At 42.5% G+C, this 24,650-nt stretch overlaps 1 protein-coding gene across 6 annotated transcripts; it reads right to left on the reverse strand.

Moving 5' to 3' along the window:
- Nucleotides 1-573: 573 nt before the first annotated feature.
- LOC119478493 (calmodulin-regulated spectrin-associated protein 1-B-like) lies at nucleotides 574-24,496 on the reverse strand. Of its 6 annotated transcripts, none has more exons than XM_037753277.1 (20): nucleotides 24,122-24,496; nucleotides 23,109-23,314; nucleotides 15,958-16,220; nucleotides 14,746-14,907; nucleotides 14,582-14,662; nucleotides 11,920-11,979; nucleotides 10,887-11,028; nucleotides 10,070-10,209; nucleotides 9,866-9,962; nucleotides 9,608-9,734; nucleotides 8,697-8,782; nucleotides 8,338-8,419; nucleotides 5,839-8,197; nucleotides 5,602-5,738; nucleotides 5,170-5,378; nucleotides 4,934-4,996; nucleotides 4,524-4,611; nucleotides 4,313-4,434; nucleotides 3,394-3,512; nucleotides 574-3,233 (listed from the first exon to the last, which is right to left on the reverse strand). In XM_037753277.1, exons 2-20 carry the CDS (start codon nucleotides 23,311-23,313, stop codon nucleotides 2,943-2,945), a joined length of 4,833 nt encoding a protein of 1,610 aa, XP_037609205.1. In that variant the 5' UTR covers nucleotide 23,314; nucleotides 24,122-24,496; the 3' UTR covers nucleotides 574-2,942. The 6 variants fall into 6 exon arrangements, with proteins under 6 accessions (XP_037609205.1, XP_037609206.1, XP_037609208.1 ...); XM_037753278.1 differs by lacking the exon at nucleotides 11,920-11,979 and adding an exon at nucleotides 12,377-12,409; XM_037753280.1 differs by lacking the exon at nucleotides 4,934-4,996.
- Nucleotides 24,497-24,650: the final 154 nt, after the last annotated feature.

Here is a 24,650-nt window from a genome sequence, read left to right on the forward strand (position 1 = left end):
TTCCTCAAGAGATCTCAACATGGTTGCCTGGTCACAAAACAGCTAAACAGTGCACTACAAGATGTTTCTGAAAACATAATTATGAATATTATATTCCATTCTGATAATAGACCCCTTCAAAATGTTACACACTTGACCTTTAATGAAAGTGAAAAATAATTTCTGTATCCGCCCCGTGATTCACATCCGCTCCAAAATTGAATGGGTTCTTCCTTAGCCCAGGCTACATCCTTCCATCTAGTTTGATGAAAATTGGACCAGCAGTTTTTCCATAATCCTGCTGACAAACAAGCAAACAGAACCAAAAGCAGAACCTCATTGGCAGGGGGAATTATGGCCCAAAGAGAAGTGTGAGTGAGGATATGATTGTCTATAATAGAGTATAGAAATGTATGTGTGAGTAAATATGGTTTATAATATAAACAGCCATACAGACCTTTCATAATATGATGATAGAACAGCAGAGAAACAGGATGGGCAGATGTTCAAAGAAAGAAAGAAAAGCGAAGCTGTAAGGAACAGATGCACATACTGTATACACACACAACAACTCAATCAAGCACACACACTTCCTCAGAAACATACCTAGTTGCAATTTTATTATATCTCTTCAAAATAAATAAACATATAACACAATGAAATAAGACTCATGACATCTCTGAAAGCCTGTAACAGAATAAACCTCAAAATAGTGCCTGCTTTTTAGTAAACATAACGTGTACGTAATGTACAAAACATACTACTCAAAAATGTACAAAATGCAGCAAACAAATATCAAGTATTGTGCAGTCCCCCCCCCCTCCACACACACACACACACACACACACACACACACACACACACACACATTACACCAGCTGCTGACAGTCGGTCCTTACAGGGAAATTACTAGTGTTGAGCGCCAGAAGCTACATTAAAATCGCACGTCTCACCGGGAACAAGTTAATGAGCAGCAAACAGCCCAGTGGCATAGCTTCATTTTGGGGAGCCAGACGGGGATCTCAGGTGGAGTATAAGAATGAAGTTAATACAATATAATGCACTACTGAAAAGGTATAATGCACTGAGTCTGAAAAGCGCTTCCTGTTTGGAATACTAGTATAGTTTCCCCTTCTGTAAAAACAACATTATGTCTCCTCTGTTTCTGTAACAGCAGCACACGTCTCCCAAACTAAAAACATTTTTTGTGTTGCAGTTTTAAAGCATAATCAAGAGAGAACACATTCAGAGCAGGATGCCAGTGTTGTAGTCAAGACCAACTAAACCGAGACCGAGTCAAGACCGAGACTTTGAGGGGGTGAGACAAAGTCAACACCGAGACCAAGGCAGGGCGAGCCCGAGTCAAGACCAAGACTTTGAGGGGTTGAGACCAAGTCGAGACCAAGTTGAGACCAAGTCGAGACCAAGACCAGACCGGTGCAGGTGCCACATTGCATGACACACTTGCGATAAATTGTGGAACATAGGCTCTCCTCAAACTGATCTTTATTGCCATATATATATATATTTATATATCGTATGTATGACTGTACCAGAAATGTCTTGATAAAATCATCAAAAGGCATTGCAGAGGTGAATTTTTATGTGTGGAATTTTTCCTTTGTTTTCTATGAGTAGTAATAATGTTACCAAATAAATCAGACGATGCACAGGCATCTTTTTTGTGGTCTTGCCTGGTCTTATTATATAGAGTAATAAATAAATAAAATAAATAAATAATAATAAAAATCAATCCAGAGTCCTCTTTGTCTGAGACCGAGACATTGGTTGAGTAAAAATGCGGTCGATTCCGAGAGGAGACAAGACCTTCAAAAAGTGGTCTTGAGACCGGTTTCGAGACTAAGACCGATCTTGAGAACTACAACACTGCAGGCTGCATTCAGCTCTCCCCTTTTCTTAACACAGAGACTCACACGCTTCCCCCAAACACACTAAATAGAAAACAAGACTGGACATTACCACTCACTAACATCCATCCCATACTCGCATACAAAAAAGTGAGTTCCCTCTTCATAAATGCACTGACCAGTAGGAGTTACTGGTGAATAATAGAGAGGTGAAGTCCCGCCCCCCTTCTGGTGGACCACCATGGGACCGTATTTTGGAAAAAAAACATGAACGGTAGTCAACGGCGAGACAAAAAAAATCCTGTTTGAATTGCGCCATGAATCACACATATGATGTTTGTCAATTTAAAAGTTAATTTTGCAAGTGAAGAAAGTCTCAGTTTGTTGTAAAACTGTTGAAGCCTCAGACTGTGCCGTATATCATGCGAGACGAGAGATGTAGTTCAGAGAGCGGTTTGACACAAAACTAAATGACACTACGACAAACTGAGACGTTCTTGACTTACATTTAAATTGACAAACATCATATGTATGATTCATCGCGCAATTCAAACGGGATCAAAAAATTATTTGCCCCTTGCCGTTGACTACTGTACATATTTTTTTCTGAAATAAGGTCCAATGGGGTCTACCAGAAGAGGAGGGACTTTGCCTCTCTATCGGGGCTCTGAGCCTGGATTAATCACAGCAGTAGGGTATTTTTTTGCCGAGCTGAAATAGCATCAAGTGAATGTTCACCGCTGCGGTCTGTAGTTGCACTTGGTATCAGTAGTATGCTCGCTACTGTAAGTAGATCCAGTAGTATTTGACTTCTGCTCCTCTTCAGTGCTACATTAGAATCCAGTAGTGCCTAATTAACATAGGACGTACCCACAAATTAAAAGTGTGACATGCAGAATAAAAAGCTAACGAGACAAAAAAAAAACATTCAGTTGGCAGGAGTTTCATATTTTCGCACTGCCACACACTGACATCTCCTTTTATGAGAACATCTAACCCCCCTGTCTGATGACACGTCAGTCACATGATCACATCTCAGAGATTATTGGGTCCTGCCCAACAGTAGAAGATAGAACAGAAACTATAACGAGTGTCTCACTTCCTCCGTGCACTCCCCGGTCTCCTGACCTGCCAGAGGTGATTGTGGATGGTCAAGGCGTCCACGCTGACCGACACCGACTTGGCGGGGATGATGTTGAACTGCTTGCGGTCCGAGCTGTATTTGTAGAGCTTGTCGATCATCTTGCGGCCGATAAAGCGCGGCCCCGTGCCTGTGAACTTGATGATCTCCTCTGTGTCCGGCGAGTACGAGTAAATGCCGCGGAACATGCACCCGCCGTCACGGAAGAGGATGATCAGGTGATTGGACTCGCACTTTTCCAGCTCCTGTGATCAGTGAGACAGACGCAAAATATAATTTCGGAATATGCCAAACAACAGGGGAGAAAAAATTAACTATAAGAGTAATAGATAAAAACAAACCTACTTTACATATTCACAATAAATAATCACCATCAATAAAATAATGTCAAGTGATCAGACTGACCTCCAGAATAACATTCTTCTGGGTCTCATTAACCTTTCCAGCCAGACAGCAGTGAGCGATGGCGTTGATGATGATTGGCTTGTTGGACTTGGAGCTCGGCTCCTTGAAGAGCTTAGGACCTTTAACAAAAAGATTAATAACATACATGCATAAAGGTCTGTAAGTGTTTAAAGCAACAACTTTGAGAAAATCACATTTGCTTTCTTGCCAAGTTAGATAGAAGATTGATATCACTCTCATTTATGTGCATTACTGTAAGCATGAAGCTGGAGCCGGGTGTAGTTAAGTTTAGCTTAGAACGAAGACTGGAAGCAGGGTCTGGTGCAGTGACTTCCTGGAGTCTCCACTAGTTGCTTGGCAACCTCATGGTAAAGGCAAGAGTCCAGGTAGTTGTGCCACAGAGGTTTCTGTGTTTATTTTACTTCAGTCTGATGCTGGTTGCACCAAATATAATCAGTGGATCTGCCATGCGTAATTGTGGCTTGACTACGTGCAACATCACTCCAGTTAGAGACTGTATATAGCATGGATGTATAAAGAGAACTGGATACAGTGTTGGAGGCTCCCGTTCATTCCTATGAGAGTTGCTCAGTGACGCATGAAGCCAAAATGGCTTGACTGCCGAGTGATAAAGTAACCGGATCATCTGGCGATCTTCTGCACCGAAGTTGATTTACCTCAAATAAATGATCCTCTGAGTTACAGATGTCTCTTTCCCAATGTAAGTCTATGGGAAACAGTCTTTTTGGTCCAGATGGTGTCACGTGACGGACACCGAAGTTGTAATTCGCTACGAAAATTTGCTTCAAATCCTGGCACTCTTCCTGGGGGCTTGGTATATACACTTATCTCATGCACACAGACAGAGTGGTATCGATCTTCTCATCTAACTCTATGTTTTTCTGCATTTTTTGCTCACCATTGTACTCAGTAGATGTGATGGAGGAGGCTATAGAGCCGTTCTCCCAGTCCCTCTCCATGTTCCTGCTGGACGCCCTGCTCAGCATGGGGAACGACTCCATAGAGCACACAGATCCAGCCCTGGAAGACACACTTATAAGTCAATTAAATGACCACATGGATACACAAGATGGGAAGAGATTATCTCCAACAACGACAGGAAGTCTCACCTCTGTGACTCTGCCCCTCCAGAGATGACGCTGTCTGCCTCGGTCGCCAAAGAGAGCGTCGATCCTCGATGGCTGCAGCTCAGATCAGCTGAAAATGACAGAGATGGAAGGACTTAGTGCCTGTTACTTTACCAAACAAAATAACGTTATTTGCCCGTTCCACACCTGTTTGACTGTGTATATTCTAACAGTTTAAACAAGGGACAGAAGCTTCACAATAGGCAAGACAACAAAATGACAAAATGGATCATTAATAAGTCAGAATCAGCGAAAAAAAAAAGACTGATGAATGCGTGTGAGTAGTATGAAATCCATAGCTGACTCCTCAGGGGATCTGTCACATAAACTATCTTTATGGCTCGTGTATGTATATTGATATCAGATCATGCAGAGCAGGTTAGAAGGTTCACCTCCCCTGCAGCCTGCTGCTGAACCCTGGGCTTTGATCAACATGGACTTCTTCAGAGAATTACCTGCACAACACACATGTACACACTCAGAGGATGACAATGAATGTATTCAACTGATAAAACACACGTGCACACGCAGCCTATCAGCATGTAGACAAACACATCGCTCCAACGACAAACACTATAAAAGACAACATGGAGCAGACACGCTGTTTAAGTACTAAAGGTCTTCTTACGTGTCTTGGATCCTTTGGAGAGGCTGCTGGACTCCTCGCGGTGCAGTGATTTAGGCCTGCTCCTGCGGGATTTAATCCGTGGGCGAGGCTTGACCAGACCTTGCTCTTCCATCAGCGCATCCTGCTTCCTCTGCAGGTATTCCTGCTTAATTATCTCTCGCCGTGCCTTCTCCTCCTCCTTACGAATGCGGTCCTCTTCTGCCTTACGCCTTGAAGTTAAGACAGGCAGAATTTAACTGCACGACAAAGAGACACCCCTGCGCACATAACTGCAGACTTAAGCCCTATCCACGCGGGACTAGTATTACCTTTTTCTTATTGACTCAATTAAACCATACCATGTACTTCTTCAAGATATCCCTTGTGAACGGGGCTTTAGACAGTTTCCTTATCCTTAAAATTCATTTGTGAGTGTGTGAAATAAAAACGTACCTGGTCTCATCACGTTTGAGCTCGCTCTCCACTTCTTGATTCTGTTTGCGTAGTCTCGCCTCTTCAGCTTTGCGTTGCTGCTTGAGGAGGAAGGCGGCGCGACGTTTCGCCATTTCATCCTCTGCTTTCTCTTCGTCCTGGAAGATAGAAGAGCGATCATCGTTGATTTAGCAATTACGCTCCGCAGACGGTACTCTTGACATTCCAAATCATAAATTTGAGAGTAAAGAGTTTTACCTTAAAGAAGAACCCTAGCACATTCTTCTGCTCGCCCTCTGCCGTGCAGTCTGTAACGTCTCCATCCTCCAGTGGATCCCTAAGCTCCGATAGGTCCACCTCGATCAGTTGACCCTTGGCCCTTGCATTCTCATCTCCACCCACAGCCTCTTCCCCTGAGTTGCTATCCTCTTGTTCATCAGCCAGTGAGGGAGAAGAAAAGCACCCAGTTCCGTCTCCACTGCTGCGTTGCTCTGGGTCATCGCGGACACTGAAGGTGGCCTTTCTCTGAATGTTTCTCTCTAGCATGGAGCTGTCAACGGTACTCCTCTCCTGGAATCTACCAGGAGTTTCTCTGCACTCCAGGGACTGAGTATTAGATTTGATAGAAGCCGTCTTGCTGCTCTCTTTACTTTGTTTTTGCTCTGAGGCTTTTCTGCGTTGGCTGGAGCTCAGTTTGGGAGGACGGCGAGCGGGGGCAGTGTTGCTGCCACTGATGTCTACAAAGTGAACTGCAAAAGCTCTGGAGTCTGAGGTAGAGGATTGTGTTGTTGTGTATGGGGTTATGCTAGGGCTTGATTCTACACGTTCTGGAGGTGAGACCACCTGCTTCATCAGCAGCTCTGAGGGTGAGACCACACGCTTCATCAGCTGCTCTGGGGGTGAGACCACACGTTTCATCGGCTGCTCTGGGGGTGAGACCACACGCTTCATCAGCAGGTCTTGCTGCAAAGACAGCTGCATCATCTGCTGCTGAATGGAACTAATAGCATCATTGAGAAGATCTATGGAGTGGGAACACTCATTCAAGTCAGGTTCAGCCGCGTTATCCGGGGACACGATGTTCAACCTGTTGTTCCTGTTCATCTGTCCTCCCTCTGTTTGACCTGCCTTCGCCTGCACCTTCAGAGCATCAAGACAGGAGTCATCCTTGCACGACTTGGTCTTCACTTTACTCCTCTCAGCTCGCTCTGAGGATTCCTGGGAGTGTTTCAGGGGCAGGGGAAGCGTGTCACTCTTCCCTCCACCCTTCTTAACGATGTTCAAGAACGCAGCTTTCCCCAGCTTTAGTCGCTGCCGCGCCGAAAGGGTCTCCATCTTCTTCTTCTGATACTCAATAGCACGTCTTTGCTCTTCCAGCTGCATGTGAAGTTGCAGCAGCTCTGAAGGCACTACTGGCGGACTCACCGCCACATTCTTCCCCAACACAGACATAGGCTCCTTTCCAAGCCAGCCGGAGGAGCAGTCACTCTTCAGTTGCCAGGGGGGGCAGGGGGTAACGTCCGAACCATCTGGTGTGGTCTTCTGAGAGCTGCTGGTGCTTGAGAATCCATCACGGAGGCCAAGTTTAAGGAGCTTTCTCTCTGCGAAGCTGGTCATCTTGACGCTGTTGCTTCCTGAAGCGCTGCAGCTGCTCGCCCACGATATGGTGCTGAGGCAAGGGCTCGAGCGTCCGCTGCCGCCTTCCTTATCGTCCCGCTCGCTAACCTTCGAGTCGTCTCTCAGTTTGGCTGACTCTCCCTCTCCAAATTCACACACCTCTCCCTCCTCTAAGTATTTCCCCTTTCCTCTCTTCACCACCTCTTTAGTCAGCTCCATCTGATCGTCGTCTTCATCGTCTTCGTCGAGGTCTGCAATGTCAGAGTCAGAGTCCTGGCCTACCTCCAATGTAGCGGAGGAAGGACTGTGGCGGTCTGGCTCTCCTGACAAATGAAGGAAAAAGCCTGAGGACCGTCTCCTCTCGGACTGAGAGCTGCCTGCCGACCCCTCTGTGGGTGGCCTGAGAGAGCTGGGGACTGATTCTGCCACAGGTATGGGCGTGAAGGTACTTCTGTTTGACTCTTTCCTCTGGAGGACACTGGTGGCTTCTCTCCTAGCAGCTGCTGCCCCTCTACAGCGACTCTCCCCACTCTCCTCCTCCTTGTTCAGGCTGATGCTCTTCTCTTTGGCTGGCTTAGGGATGGCAGGCATCAACGGCTCCAGATAGTAGCTGTCTGCCGGGCGGTCGGGTGTAATGGGACCCACATCAAGACGGGGAGAGCGGCGAGTAATAGAAACCCTCGAGGTGGAAGCTGCACTCGGAATTTCCAGCTCATCCTGCTCCATGTCACTCCCAAGTCGACGTCGAGAAAATACAGAAGGGTGGATCACAGCAACCAGCTCCTCCTCCTCTATTTCCTCCTCCTCATCCTCGATGCGCATGTGACTAAGCAGGCTTTGACCACTGAGTCTGTGTACCGGACCCAGCATGTGTTTGGGAGTCATGCTCATTATATTGGAGGCAAGGCTGTCTTTGCTGATGGAGCGAGCAAGGCTGATGCTGTCTGCGTCGTCCTCCTGAGGATAATGCAGGGCGTAGGGCGCCGGCTGGGATAAAGGCCTGGACGGGGAGAGAGGAATACAATTCATGGGAGCGAAGTATCATGAATCACAGAACAACATTTGTCTGTTATAACTGCAGATACATTGAATAACTGTAGTCAGTACGGTAATTGTGAAGGTTGTAATCACACTGCTCACCTCGGCCTCCTCTCTGGCCACGCCAGTATTGAACCTTGATGCTGCCCATCACGTGTCAGAGAGTTGGACCTATTTCTCAGCTCTGTACAAATAAAATATGATCCGTATTACAACAAGGACTTCTCAAACATTAATTATGGATCATTTGAATAATCTACAAGATGGAATATAAAACTGACTCCAAAAGATCTGATATAAAAGTGTACAACTCTGAAATGTTACAACACTAAATGTTCCAGTGAAATGCTTTCCTGCTCTCTCTATCTCCCCTCTCCATTTCCTCTGTTTGAACAACTTTTGTTTGTGATTTGAGGCAGCAAACTGCACCGGAGCCTGAGTAAATATTGTTTTAATATTACCTGAAGTGCTGTCCTCGGTCACTTTCTGTTGTCTCTGTCTCAGGGGCAGTAAAGAGTGAGATGGGCTTAAGGAGCTTGGTTTAGCGCTGGAAGGGAAAGACAGAGAGGTTTGGGTTTTAATGTTGAATCCGGTTTGATTTTAGTTTCTGAAATGTTTAAAAAACGTTATTATAAAGAGAAAGCTTTTCTAAAAAAAAAAAAAATGTGTGTGAATGTGTATACAAAATGTAGTTTAATTTTACAATTTAAATATTTGGGAAGAAGCTACTACATGTATAAGTACAGAGGCATGTGCTGTGGTAATGTACAGCAGGTACTTTAGATTTAAATGTAAATCACACATATAATTTGTTCATATTTGTGACTTTTACCATACTAACTCATGTATGAGTAGTAAGAATGTATTATAATGTTGTCCCTTAAAGGTCCAGTGTGTAGGATCTGGCAGTATCTAGCAAAAAGCTTTTGGTTTGTCTGTTCTGGGCTACTGTAGAAACATGGCGGCCCTATATAGATACAAACGGCTCATTCTAAGGTAACGAAAACACAACGATTCTGATGAAGACACAGTTGGCAAACACAACAATTCTTATTTTCAGGTGAATATACACCAAAGAAAACACAACACAACTTAATATTATATTCCATTTCTGCCAATACATCCCCCTAATTGTTACACACTAGTCCTTTAAATACTGTGTCTCATGTTAAGTTTTACATTACAGGCATGCAATTGTGCGAATGGACAAACGTCAATAGCAAAAACAAAAAAGGTTTAGGCACGAGGACTTTCTCAGATCTCTGATATGGAAAAAAAAAACTGAAACTGAAAATGAATCCGTAAACCTGTGACTTGAAAGTAAAACTGCGTGTGTGTGATGTTACTGGAAAACAGAGTCAGTGGATATTACCTGAGGTCAGGGCTCTGGGACGTGGTCAAGACGTCAGCAGAGTTTGATGATGCCAGGAAACTACGTTTGGTGACGTTGGAGATGGGAATATGGGATCGTGAACTCTTGGGCTGCAGCAGCAATCTCACTATAATAAAGTTAGAAGCGGATATTAACCATTAGAAGAGATCCCACAACATAGTGCGCCATTGTTTAAAAAAGCCACCGGCAGTTTGATTACTAACAAACAAATATATTAAAGTAGAGTTTGTGTTATACCATCTCTGATTTCATGGAGGTCGCGGGGCTGTACAAAGTCGGGCTTCACACTCTCAAACCACCAGAAGAGCTCAGCAACGAAGACCATCACGTTATTCTGCAAGACACAATGATCACGTTCAAGGTTAATACGAAGACATGATGAATGTCGTTGCTGCCTGTTTTTTAAGTATTTTCTTGGTGTAAAGTGTTTTTGGGGCTCACCTTTAGTACTGGTGGAGAATACAACATGTCCTCAGGCTTCAGATAGAAGCATTTGTTCAGGTATTCATGAGAAAACTCCTGTAGTAGCTGGATGTTGTACACACTGTCTGCTATGGAGGGGACCTCCTTCAGACAGATATCTGCACAGGACAGGACAACAATGGTCAATACTCTAGGGGCTAAAACTGTTTACTGTAATAGCTAAGTGGTAGATCGAGACTTTTACCTCTTTAAAGGAGACTTTAAAGGAACATGTTTGGCATTTAGGTAAATATACTTTTGCTCTCTTGCAGAGAGTTAGATGAGAGGATCAATACCACGCTCATATTCGTACGTTAAATATGAGGAAAAACAGCTTCATCTGGGAGGAGGTAAAATGTATTAATTAATTTGTTAATAGTGCAGGAGTAGTGCAATATATTCATGATATGACGAAGGGTTGTGCAGTATGATCTTGTTCTTATCACTGGTTGTAATATGTGCAATTTGTGTAATGTGTGGTTGTGCTTTAGTACATGTTGCTTTGTTTATATGTTGTCTGTTTCTTCATTATCACTACTATGGAGGCAGCTGTATGATAAGACCATATGTCATGTGTCATGTGTGCAGCATTTGAGTCCAAGATAAGGGGGCAATAAAGTATATCGTATCATATCACAATAATTGAAGTATAGAGGTCCTAGTAGGCTTTTTTGTTTACTTTACTTTTACTGCAAGCAAAGCTAGCTAAGCTCAGTCTCCTGGCTCTAGCTTCATATTTCCTATTTAGCGTCCAGACATGAGAGTGGTATCGATCTTCCGTTCAGTGTTACCGTACCTTCCAGTCTAATGAGTTCTGGGCAATAGAAGTGGACCACAGCCAGCAGAGCCGTGCCGTCACTCACATCCTTCAACAGGTCGTCCAACAGAGGGAAGTGCTGAAGTGTCCGACCCGACAGGTGATCTCTGCGATAACGCACCTACACAGGAGGAGAGGGCACAAGTTTAAACAGAGGACACAGATGAATGTTGTATGTTTTCACTTTGTAAATGATTCTCTGGCTCTCTTTCACACATATACTGTAGAGAGTAAGGTATCTGTAAGTGGCAGCCAGTGCATGAGCTTTGCAAAGTCTTTCAGAGGAGCACATTGTGCATCTGACCTGTCGTGTTATACAATAATGTGTGTCTTCACTCATAAGGACTGGCAAGGATGTTAACTAGAGGTAGACGTTCAAACCGATTAATCGGCGCCGATAGGACGTTTTACAAACTATCGTTATCGACAGAGCTTGGCTGTGATGGTGGCCGACAGCTGCACAGCCGTCATGTGGGGACGTATATCATCGTTTTGCATTGAGGCTCCGTACACAAAGTCAAGGTAGACGGGGAGAAAGAAAAAAAAATCTCATGAATATATAATGCAACACTATCAGCTCTTTGTCCCAGATACAAGACAGACAAACAGCGGGAAAATAAATCTTTCACTGTTCAAATTTCCAATGATGTAATCCACCAAATCACACTTAGGAGGATATTCTCTTATGAATTATAAAATTCGGAGTGAAAAAAAACAGATTTATTAAAAACAGTGTACGCAAAAGTAGCCGACTAGGCTGCTGCAGAAGTAAAGAAGATATCAGCCGATTAATCGGCTATCTGCTTTTTCCTGCTACAAACTATCGTTATTATATCGGCCCTTTAAAAATCCACCATCGGTCGACCTCTGATGTTAACCACTTTCAGATACAATAATTGAACTAAGATTGAGGTGGTTTAGCAGATGGTGCATGTGATAAATGATAAAAAAAAGGGCAAAACAATAAAGGTCAGGATGAAATAAATTCAAGAGTCAATGGTGAGTACATTACCATGTGAGAAAACTCCACAGGCTCCAACAACCAGCTGGCCAGAGCATGCAATATATCAGGCTGGTGAGGGAAGGAAGAAATGATTGGGAGGAAGTTAATGAAATGAGGCGAGCCGTGACTGGATGAGCTGACTCCAGACAGTTAGAACTGCCTGGCTTTTCACTTCACCTTTGCCGGATAAAAACAAACAAGAAAGTGTAGAAAGGTACGGTGGTGAGTGGATGTTTATAGGGAGGGAAGGTGATGAAGGGTTTCATGCAAAGTAAAAGCATAAAATGAGCAGGGGAAAAGGAGTATGGAGCTTGCCGTTTCTTCCTTTGCCACCGAGGGGCACTGTGGCATCTTCACTCACTGTACATTTGCTGCACTGGCTCCTTTTTGTGCCGTCGCTGATACACACACCTCAGACAGACACATACATACACTCACATAAGAGATGGCTAGCGGTTGCACTTACAGGTACAAGCTTCCAGTACCATTTGGAGGGAGACTAGTGTCCAAGAGGCAGGAAGGGGAGGAAGGTTTGGGGAGACACAAACAGGAAGAGCAGCAGACAAGTCAAGGGTCATTTACAGTGACAAGAAATCAGATTATCTCCTGTTACCATGGGAACAAATCTGATTTTTTAAAGACAACTGGAAAGGGTTAGGCAGAAGAGAGGAAAACGACTAGAGGCGTTTGTGTATATTGTAATTAAAAGTTCACTTTGTGTTGTGCCATTATTTCACACTAATGCGGCCCTATTACAGAAGCAGCCCAACAACACGCTGTGCTTACACTTGTCTTTTAACAACACTCCCTTTCTGGCTGATTGATAGGAACCGAGGCGAGCAAATGTGCAGAGGTTTTCAAAATGTTAGGCGAGAGTTGAAGGGGGCGCGGAGTAATAACTCAGTCAAATATGAACACACAGTCATGACAATTAGCGTGACTTACACTTCCCAAGGAGAGCATTATCTCCAATCACCATCACAAATACACTACATCATATTTTTTACCATTACAACTCAACTCTTTTCAACTGACTCACTGGACATAATGGGACATTAAGTGCACTATCATGGACATAATCATGAATAATTTGTATTACTAACCATGTACTCTTATACTTATCTATACTTCAGATCTGATACTGTACATACATATCTATATGCAACGCATTTTGAACCTCATTGTTTTTATCTTAAAGGCCCTGACACACCGAGCCGACAGTCGGCCGTCGGACAGTCTGGTGCCGTCGTTGAGAGTCTGGCGGTCTAGTTTTTGCGGTGTGTCCCGCACCGTCGACTCTAGTCTGCCCGTGTTGGAGGTTTTTCGACCAATTCAGCATGTTGAATTGGCGGCGGAGCTCGTCGGTGAGAGAAATCACTCTGATTGGCTGTTCAGCTTAAATGAATCAGTACACGAGAAGAGAAACGGCTTGTATATCCGCAGTCCTCGGTGTTCCGGTTTTCCTTTTTGAATGACGAATACAGACTAGCGCGACCTGCTGGTGTGGAGAGTTATTTCCTCTCACGCAGGCGCAGAACGTACGTGCCAACTGGCCGTCAGCTGTAGTCTTTGCGGTGTGTTCGAGTTCAACTTGTCTGCCAAGACAATGGCGACGTGAGGCGACACAAAAGTCAACCTTCATCGCTGCCTGACAGTTTGGAGTGTCTGGACCTCTAGACTTTTATATTTGCACTCTTCCCACTTTGTATTGTAACTGCTACACAGGAATTTCCCTTGGGATGAATAAAGTTTTATTTTATTTTAGTTCTGCATACTTTTAATGTTGCCAGTTTGGCAAAATGAATACAAACACAGGGCTGAAATAGTAGCCCACAGCTAACTAACTGATTCCATGGCAACATTATACCTCTTGTTTACATCCCCCAAAGCCCCCACATTATAGCAACGGTAGTTCAAAACAACAGTTCAGTACAGTTAAACTCATTAATATTGACTTTTTCTCATGTTTTTTTTTTACACTCTCCTCTATCCAGTAATATACATGTGCTGTGATGGGGAAGGTTGTGTTTGAATCTGTGATCAGAAGGTGACCTGAAGTGGTCATCAGATCAATGCAAGCAATATCTAATGACTAAACCTGCACACCTGATAGTTAAAGGTGTTAAATATAGAATTGGGCGCATTTCTATTGCCTTGATGGCGGCTGAAAGAGCTAACAGTGTAAGCCTGGGGGGGAACCGGAGGGTGAGCGCTACACTTCCGCGACGGCGCCGTAATTCAGGACCGTGTTATCAGCTGTGTAACTGCTGTGAGTGCAGTGCAGAGCGGTGGCTTTGTGCTAGCCAGTGGGGCACACTCACATGCACAAACATGCACTAAAAGCACGCGTGGTCGACCCAGCTATGTCAACAAAGCACAGAGAAGCTCTGATTACAACACACACAGAGGGAGAGTGACTTCATTCTCTGCTCAGGTAGACATCACTCCTCTATATCTTTACATAGCAAATAGTTGATTGATGTTATATTAATGCTCTGGATATCAAATTTAGCATCTAATAATGCACCCAATGAGGAAAGTATGCATGCATATAAAATCCCAGCCAGACAGACAATAAACAAAAGCAATAAAATCGTGAAAGAAAGACACTGTTCAACAGAGAGGAAGCTTTGTGACAGACAAAGACAGTGTGAGACACACAAGCTGTTACCTTCTGGTGACTGGGCGAGTCCAGCAAATGTTGCTTCATTTTCAGCTCTTTTTCTATGATCTCCCTCATCTTTATGTTCACCTGCAGCGACAAAGATACCGTGGGTCAACACAGAGAGGAGAACACATAAATGTCAAACATTAACACCCAGGTCTGCTTCTTACCTTGTTGATCCAAAAAACCATCGCGTCCTCCAGGTCAAAAGGCAGGTCCTTGGAGGCACTGAAGTTGGAAAAACGCTTGACACTGGACACCACCTTCTCTATGCTGATCATCTCCACTATATAGGCCATCATCAGGGAGTCAATGAGGTGCACGTGGGCGCTCTGGAAGAATACACAGTTTGCTGATTATACTGCATACAATTATTGTACTGTATTATTAATAGTTGTTCATACTCTATGTGTGCTTTCCTAGTGAAGCTGATTTTTACAATCACAAGAGGTAGGAGATGCTCTATCACTGAGTTGCCATGGAAACAAGGCAGAACTTCCTCAGTGAAACATCAGCCTACACATGAGACGATCACTACCATGTGTCATAATTTCATGACTCACACACCATGTTTTATTGGTGAGCTGTACAAAATGAAAGTGTGTGTTGCTGGTAGCCTGGTACATGGATTTCTTTTTACTTTAAAAAGGTTATTTCATTCGACATTTCAACTTCTTATCAAACAGAGAATCTATTAAATGTAATGATGGCCTCTTCAGTGTCTCCCACTTATTAATGTCACTCTCTATAGCCAGGAGCAAAGATTACTTTTTATATACTGACACTTACACACAGCTAGCGTGTAGCCTATTGTTGTTTCACACCTGTGGGATATAACTAATGCCTCTCAAGAGTGGGATCATATTAAATGAAAAATGCTGAACATTTGGTTCATTTTGCTTCATGAATATTTTAGTTGCACACTCCAAAACCTGCAAAACATCCACTGGTGCATTATTTATTCCAATACTCCTGGCTCATATTTGGCTCTGGAAAGCAAAGTCCCATTAGCTTGTTGCCAGATTTTAAGGTTATACTACCGCAGAGAATGTACCCTAATTTGCATAAAAGGGAACATTTTCTGATTTACTAATTATCTAACAATTCTTAAAGCAGTATTAATTGATTTTTTTGGCCACATGGGGGCAGTGGAACGAGCTGTAAACCCAATATTTATACATATTGGGCCTCATGCAGGAAGCCATATATGAACAAACTTTCCCTTCTTTTTTTTTTGTTACTATCGACTTTGTTCTTATTTTGTTAGTTCCCATTGATTTCTGGTATTCACCAATGTTTTCTTATTTTTGCACTGCTAATTTTTCTTGTGTGAGCAAATGTGACTGGTGGTCTATAAACAGATGTAAGGTTTAGCCACCCACCATCTTGATGGGACTGGAGCCGAGGTCCAGATCAGAGACAGGTGTGTTGTCTGTCTCCAGGACGTAGATGCCTTTCCTGGACAGGGCGTAGATGACAGACTGGTGGCTTTGGAGGGCGGCGGCCTGCTCAGTGTGCAGGATGAGCCCACACACCCGGCAGTAGAGCTCGCCAGACAGCAGCAGGCGGATGATGGTGGGCTTGATGTGTTCCTGCTCATACTGGTCGGTATAGAAGGGGTCCCGCAGGTCTGCAGGGATGTGATCTGGAAGAATGACGAGCATACATGTATTATTAAATTAATGTCTACTTGGTGAAGACGCTCAGGGTTAGCCAGGGAGTTTACTTTACCTATTAAAGTTGCATTAAGTCGCAAATCACACCGTGCATCCCCACTCAAAACTATTTTTGCACACACGCGTATCCACCAATGCACCAGGTTACGTAACAGAGAATCTCTTTCAAGGTGTTAGACTGTCTAAGAAGAAACCAGTCCATGAGGAGAAAACTGAGGGCCTGACAAAGTCATTGGTTAAACAGCATGCCAGGTAGCAGCCATGAAGGCCCATAGGTGGACCAGAGGCTTTAAGCCAATGAGCTAACAGGACTTAGAGGTGATACTTAAGCTGATGGTGTTGTCCCAGCCAGCAGGGTGTTTTCCTGCTCATGCACACAGACATGGGGCAGCTATTTTTAAATGCCTTGGACACGTTAATCCAGAGTTAAGGCCTGAAGCACTCACGAAATTTTGCTTCCAGCACGTTCTGGGTAGATTGAGGCAGGAGTAAACAGGGAGACTGTTGTCTGTTAGAGTTAGCAACTGGTATTGTAATGCATATGATGAGGAGAAAAGAAAAAACAGGTGAGAAATTGGAATTAAAACTGAGTTGAGGAATTTTTCCAAAATTATTAATTAATATTACTGAACTATTTGAAGAGAAATACCCTCTCTAAAGGCCGGGTCTTATTTTAGTAATTCTGTCCATCATAACAGTAGGTAATTATTACAGTTTATCATCCAGGTAAATTGTAGGATATAGCAGCATGCACACTCCAGTCAACATAGCTTAAAGGAATAGTTCATTTTTTCGGGAAATATGCTTATTCTTATCGAGAGTTGAAAAGAAATGAAAGATCGATACCACTCTTATGTTTGTCTTTAGGCTAAGTATGAAGCTACAGCCAGCAGATGATTCATTTACAAGAAATTGTCAAGAATTGTCATTTTTTACAGAGTAAATAAATAAGATATGTAGCATAATAAATAGTGAGCTTTAGAGGAGATGCGAGGCAGATTTTTTTAACCTTTAGTCAGAGCCAGGCTAGCTGTTCCCCCTGCTTCCAGTCTTTACGCTAAGCTAAGCTGCCAAGCTGACATGAAAGTGGCATCAATCCTCTCAACTGTTAGCAAGTCACATAATGCAACCAGACAACATATAGGCAACATCCTTTACATTGTGCCGGGCTACTTTCTGGTTCAACTATGACCTACAATAAAACCAAACACAGTTTTATAATGCATAATGGTCACTTTGTATACATTCACCAATGGTTTCACTATGGAAATAAGTGGTTTACAAAAGCTGGGCTCGTTGGTGACATGTTTACTCCCTGTCTGATTGTCTTACTGCTGTTGCAACATGGTGTCTGTCACATGTTTCAAGATCTCAGCAATGATATTTAAGAATAAAACGGTATCTAAAAGAATCAAGACCAAAACAAAGAAAATAAGATGTAGGCTTTAAAGTGTAACTTCGGTATTTTTCAACTGGATCTTTTTGTGTCCAACTGACTAATAGGGACAACAATTTCTGAAATTGGTCCAGTATTGAGGGAGGGCGCTGTAGATGGCAGCTGCTCACAGGCTGCAATATGGTGCTATTGGGGCAAGCTGGCACTATAATTTATGTCCACTAAAAGTGCTTGTTTTTGCCATGACTGCGGCTCTGATTGTTATTATAAGTGTCTGACATTATGGAAATGTCATGGCTAAATATTTTGATGATTTCAACAATGTGGATGAGGTCTTTGAATTGGCCGCCCGTGTTTATTTGAGCGAGAGTATACGGATATTCAGATTTCACAACAAGACGATCAATGACCGGATCAAGTGGAAGGAAAGAAGAATGTTTCATGTCTCTGTAGGGTTCTTTCCATAATGTTGTCAGACACTTAAAATAACAATCTGAGCCTGTCAGGGGCAAAAACAAGCACTTTTAGTGGACGTAAAGTTACAATGACGCTGCTCACTTGCCCTCGCAGCTCGTTTTCGCGGCTGCAGGGTTACAGCGTTCTCCCTCAATACTGGACTAATTTCAATTATTGTTGTCCCTATTAGTTACTTTGACACAAAACATAGGAAAATAGGGTTCAGGTTGAAAAATACTCATGTTACCCTTTAAAATACCCACATTAAAAAAAATTAAAAAAAACATAATTCTTGGATCAATATTCAACCACTTAACAACAGCATCTTTTCTCATTTAGCTTCACATTAGAAGCCAGCTGACTGAGATGAACAGACATCCATTAGTGGAAAACACAAACACACACACACAGCAGGCTTCAGCACACTGTGAAAACCTTAGCTGTGTCTTTCACAACAGACTGCTTGCTTGGCAGAGTCTACCTACACAGCATCTATCTCACTCTGTGCTGCTGTGTAGTGCTGCCATATGGCCACCACAATCCCAGATCATGTCAGGAAATGCTCAATATACATCCCTCCAGGTCTGTCTTGATCGGCCTCATTTGTGTTTCTCTCAACAAAAGCAAAATCTTGCACCAAACACATCTCTCTTTCACTCTGCCACTTCCTCGGCCTCAGCTGTCCCAGAATGCCCAATCATCCTCCGCGGTTGCCGTGGAGACGGTGATGGGGAATGCCAACGTGGCTGAAGGTGGGGGGCTGGGTTGCTGTTTCATCCCTTCACTGCTCATTGAACCGTTTTGTGACATCAGGAGGTCTGTGTGGATGTGTGAGTGGCTTGGGGAATTGAAAAGGGAGGAACAGAGCGCCTCTCTTAATCTTAGATGCTAATACTCCTTAGATATTTATCATCCACCTGATCCAAGCGTCAAAGCCCACCCTGGTGTGCATGTGTGTGTGTTGGGGGAAATCAAGAGGAGGGGGTGCAATGAAAGCCTTTGTTCCTATTCTCTCAGACACAAGGTCAGATTGATCAGCAGAGATCTTGCTGACAGTCAGGGCAGAGCTGTCAGACGGTGCGGGGGAAAGCCACAACTATTCTCTCCAATAAGAACGCTTAATGGAGAATCCTCCTGAAGACAGTATGTTGGGGAAACATAGCTTTTAGAGTTGTTTGGTCTATAAAATGTCAGAAAATGACAATCAGTGTTTCCCAAAGCCCAAGATGACGTCCTCAAATGTCTTATTTTGTCCACAACTCAAAGATATTCAGTTTACTGTCATAGAGGAGTAAAGACACCAGAAAATATTCACATTTAAAAAGCTGGAATCAGAGAATTTTGACTTTCTTTTCTTAAAAAAAAATACTCAAAATAGTTGCCGATTAATTTAATAGTTGACAACTAATCGATTAATCGTTGCAGCTCTAGTATGCAAGTATTGTTTGCATCCCATAATGTAATTAGATATTATTTAATTGCAGATATATTGATATGTACATACACAGTGTTGGCCGTTAAGTAACAAGACTCTGCAGTACAGAAATGCCAAATATTTGTTTGAGATAGAACTCGATTACACATGGAATGTAATTAATAATGATAAATATGAAACTAGTTATTGTAGGTAAACCTATCTAGTCACATTCATAAAAAGTTATGTTTGCAAACAGGAAACTACAAAAATATATTCAATGTGCATTTCATCCTCTAGAATATTTATTCTAGTATTGCATTTTAAGTCTTTATGCTTCATATTTTAGCTAATGGTGTGGTTACTATTTCAAAATCAAACAATAATTCAAAAACATCATTTGGGAAAGAGGAATGTTTGGTAAAAGTATGTGAAATATGAAAACCAGCATCTCTAATCAGACATAAAGTAAAAGAAAAACATAATTTCTCTGATTTTAAGTAACAATATTTAGAAAAGATTTTGAGGTTTCTTAATAAAACTGTCGTGAGTCTAAACAAACTGGCGGTGTCGGACAAAGACACGAGCCTTCAGGTGCAATCCCATTAAACACTTAAACATGTGACTGACTTCCACACACAGACAACACAGTCCTCCCGGCACGGCTTGCCGTGCTGGTTGGTTTTCACTCTAATCTAATAAGACTGTTTTGGTTCTTCTGACCTCCACACTGACTATCAATGACCAACGATTGTATCACAGAAAACAAACAGACTCACTGTACATCAACCCCATACAGTGTTTCAAAACAGAAACACATACGTTTTGAGCTGTTTATTATAGATGTTATTAAAGGGAATATAGCTTTCTTAAAGCTTTTAGTTATAAAATGTGAATCTGGATCAGGTATGAGTGGGCATTTCGCTCAAATGCTACCATGAACAGAGGACCTATAATATATTCATAAGCTCCAGTCAGTTAGCTGTCTTACAGTATCATAGCCTGTTAACCTAAACCCCATATCAGCTTTGGCACTGCATTAGTATGATGGTAACATTGAATAAGCAAGCATTAAATCAGTAAGAGAGCAACTAGTGTTGTGGGAGTGGCGTAAGTCATTTTGAAGAATAGCAGAGCCAGTACAAAAAGTGTGTGTACACGTGGGAAGTGAGTGGTGAAGCAAGAGAGAGCGAGCGGCGGCGAAACGAGCGAGCAGTGGAGCTAACATTACTGCCAAGCTCTTGGCTGTCAGTCTCTTGCTGAAAAGGGCTCCTACAGTAAGTCTCCCTGGCGCTCTGTGATGCTAGGAGGAGCAAATCAGATTAAGGGAAGCAGGAACCTTCACAGAGGGTAAAGGTGATGGTTTGGTGTTTATTATGGGCATCTGATCTCTGCCCTGTTGGGTAACAGAGAGGTGAAGCTTTAACTGGCAAGACAGAGATCACGATATCTTCAACAATAGCTGTTGAGAGAGACTAATGTGATATCAATCATGCTGATATGTTGCAATACTGGTTGTGGATGTCAGATTTTTTAAATTTGGTTAAGTTATATCATCAGTTTGCAAAATAATGTCCCTGATCAGATGCTGTTTACCTCACCGCACATTACAGGCTTTACATCTTAGGGTTTTGTTTCCCTCTTAGAGTCAATTTACTGAGTCATCCACTGCAAAACAGGAGACAACAGTGCAATGCAGGGAACACTTAAACTATAGCTCATAAAATGAAAATGATGACACAGAGTTTTCCTTTACTGAATGATCGTCTCTGTGTCTCCTTCCAAATGCCTCATTGTCATACTGATGATAAAAGACTAGTATGAACAGCACAGCTGATCTCCTGCTCACACTCCCCAGAGAGAACTCCAGAGCGAGTGACACAAAAACCCACATTCAAGGAGTCATTTCCAGACATTAACTCGCAGCCCGGCGATGTAGGGCAATCATTTTTAATGTTTTAGTAGACCTCGTCAGAGCTGGCAAGGCTAGCGACCCGTGTATAAAAGACTTTGGCTGATGGTGAGATGTCAGACTGACTCTTCACTCACTAACATGAAGGTCTGTTACTATGCTGCTGTCTTTTCCTCAGTACGTTTGTTTACATTTTTGACGGTAAAAAGAACCAACGCAAATGACAATCTGAATGATACCCAATGACTTTGTGACAACTTATAAATCTGTCACTGTAAATAGAGAAGTTGTCCACACATTAATACATGATTTACTTAGTGGGATTTAATTTAATGAGTATCATTAACTGGCTATTGTGAGGGGAGTCATCTGCTAATGAAGATGTGTAAAGTTATGGGTGGCTTACTGCCTCGGCTAAACAATTACCTGGGTTAAACTCTGGATCGGCCTTAAGTACATCAGTTAATGCCACCAGTAATCTGCTATAAGGTCATTATAATGATTCTTTTCATATCAATTAATCTGCTGAGTGCTTTCTCGATTCATTGATGCCAATCACGATTTCCTAAAACCCAGTGTGACTTCTTCAAATACATTCAGTTTACCGTCACATAAGACAACGAAAAGCAGCAAATCCTCACATTTGAGAGTCTTGTACTGGCTAATGTTTTTCATTTTTTGGTTGGAAAGTGACTTGTAGGATAAACTGTGTATCAAAATTGGTATTAATTTTCTGTCGATGGACTAATCTTTAACTGGCTAATCGTTTCCCGCTCTGAGTTTAACCGAAACAACCCCTGGTTTGATTCAGACCAGGGACCTTTGTTGCATGTCATAACCCCCCATGTTCACTGTCTGCATCTCCACTTTACACTGTCTTATAAAAGCAAAATTCTAAAACAACATATATATCTGCCAACACTTGTAAATCCTCTCGTGTCTAGTCAATACATTTGACTGTATTTTGTACTGTATTTTCTTTTCTTGATACCAAACCTATACTATATCAACTAATAATGCAAGTACTACAACTACAACATACTAGCCAGGCTCTTTGACATAGATAGATCGATAGATAGATAGATCGATAGATATAGATAGATAGATAGATTGTTACTCTGTACACATGACATCTATTGCACGTCTGTCCGTCCTGGAAGGGGGAAGCCCCCTGAGTCAAATTTGTGATTTGTGATATTGGGCTATACAGATAAAAATGACTTGATAGATAGATAGATAGATAGATAGATAGATAGATAGATAGATAAATAGATGTACTTAATTGATGATCCCAAATTGCGAAATGATTGGCTTATGAAGGTGTGTTGTTTTTGTTGCCAGAAAAGGAACTGATGCAATTGTTCAGGCTCAATTAACAGAATTGGCATACAACAACCTGGTCATGCAACGACAGTAGAAAGTCTATATTGCATATGAAGTAATATATATAGGCTATAACTGATCTTTTTTTTTATCAGTGATATACATACAGTTAGTGAACAACTCCTCCCTGAGTTCAGTTCATGCACATAGTAGATTTTTTGCTCCAATAAATTAAATAAAAGCACAGCATAATGTGACCAGGGGTTGGAAATTAGCACCAGGCCAAATGCTGGTGAAACATGCAAGTGGCTGCTAGACCATGATTCAAAAAGGTAAACACAGAGAGGGAGCCTTACCTATACCATAAGCTTTGGCAAACAGCCAGCGAAGATTTGCATCTATTTTGGCTCTGGCAGAGTCGTAGAGCTCCAGCGGTACAACCTGAGCCTCCATGCCTCCTCCACCTCCACCTCCACCTGCATCATCTCCTCCTGATGCTGCTGCTGCTGCTGCTCCTCTCCTCCAGGTGCTGTCCCTGCCAGCACTCACCTCCACATCCATCCTGCATGGTAGACACAAACAGAAACATTACTGCCAGCAGGAGAAGGATTGCATTACATCATCGATGTGAAGAAGAACAACAACCACAGGGGCCTGGCCTCACTGACAGCAACAGCACCTGCTCTCCTTATGATGATGATGATGATGATGATGATATGAAATACTACACATAGACTCACCTTGTGTAACCTGCTGTCTCTGCTGTCACTCACCACAATGAACATATCGGATAAAACACCATTTATTTGAACATTGTTAGTGTATTAGGTTGGAGTTTGTTTTTTTGTATTGTTTTTTACATTTATCCTTTGATATTGCAATATATTGTTATTAATTGTTTTTCATTTGTTTGTTTGTTTTATTGACATAACAGACATGAATTACTTCTTTATTATTTTCTTCCATTTACATGCATGTTTTTTTTAAATATCTATATATTGTAATTTGCTTAATGAATTGTATACATGTATATATATTTTTTTTTTATTTATTCATTTTTAATTTATTATTGAACTTCCACTTTGGCAATATTGTTCACCTGACAGTCATGATCAATAAAGCAAATTGAATTGAATTGCATTTATTTTACATAAATGCTGTTCTATGTTTATTAGCTACCAAAAATGAAAGAGCATCTTTTTGATATTCTCATCAGCATCTTCTAGCTCTAGGTCCAGTGGATGCTGGACTGGGTGGTGACCAGTGAATGACCTATAACAGCCACCTACTGTAGCACCATAGTCAGCTAGGTGAGCTAGCTGTAAACTGCGCACACATATAAGCATTACAAAAGGTAACAAAGACTCACCTTTAAGAGTGCATTGGGGGGGTTTCTCTGCACAGCTTTGTGTTGTTAAATCGCAGACATGCTGGCCTGTTCTTCAGCTAGCAGCTCCAGTGAAATAACAAGAGGACTCCTCCCAGCTACAGAGACACAGATCTCCGGCCTCTCAGGATAAAGCTGCGGCTGCTGGCTGATGGTCGTTAATCCAATAATAAGAAATCTGACTGGCAACCATCCGGAAGTCTGTTTTCGAGGGAATTATGAATGTCCAAACGCCGGCTGTTTCATATTGAGGCTGTAATCGCCTCAGAGAGAGAGAGAGAGAGAGGACTAGCAGTGTAACGGTGTCCCTGTTTGTAGGAGGCTGTCTCTCTGTCGGTCTCTATGGGGACGACTGTTATCCTCTCAGCTGCAGTTACACCTGCTCACCTGGTGAGGGCGCTGTAGGTCTGCACCATATAGATGGTGTGTCTTTAATATTAAAGTGGCAGTAGGCAGTATATTTTTGGCATCATTGTGCAAAAATTCCATAATAACCTTTCAGGATATTATT

The sequence above is a fragment of the Sebastes umbrosus genome, chromosome 19, assembly GCF_015220745.1.
Source record: "Sebastes umbrosus isolate fSebUmb1 chromosome 19, fSebUmb1.pri, whole genome shotgun sequence".
NCBI classification, from domain to species: Eukaryota; Metazoa; Chordata; class Actinopteri; order Perciformes; family Sebastidae; genus Sebastes; species Sebastes umbrosus.

Coding starts and splice junctions, on each gene's coding strand:
- LOC119478493 (XM_037753277.1), bottom strand. CDS start 23,313: ATGGATGTGGAGGTGAGTGCTGGCAGGGACAGCACCTGGAGGAGAGGA. Junction 5,739..5,838: donor TGCTAGGGTTCTTCTTTAAG/GTAAAACTCTTT, acceptor TCTATCTTCCAG/GACGAAGAGAAAGCAGAGGA. Junction 4,435..4,523: donor GGAGGGGCAGAGTCACAGAG/GTGAGACTTCCT, acceptor TGTGTCTTCCAG/GGCTGGATCTGTGTGCTCTA.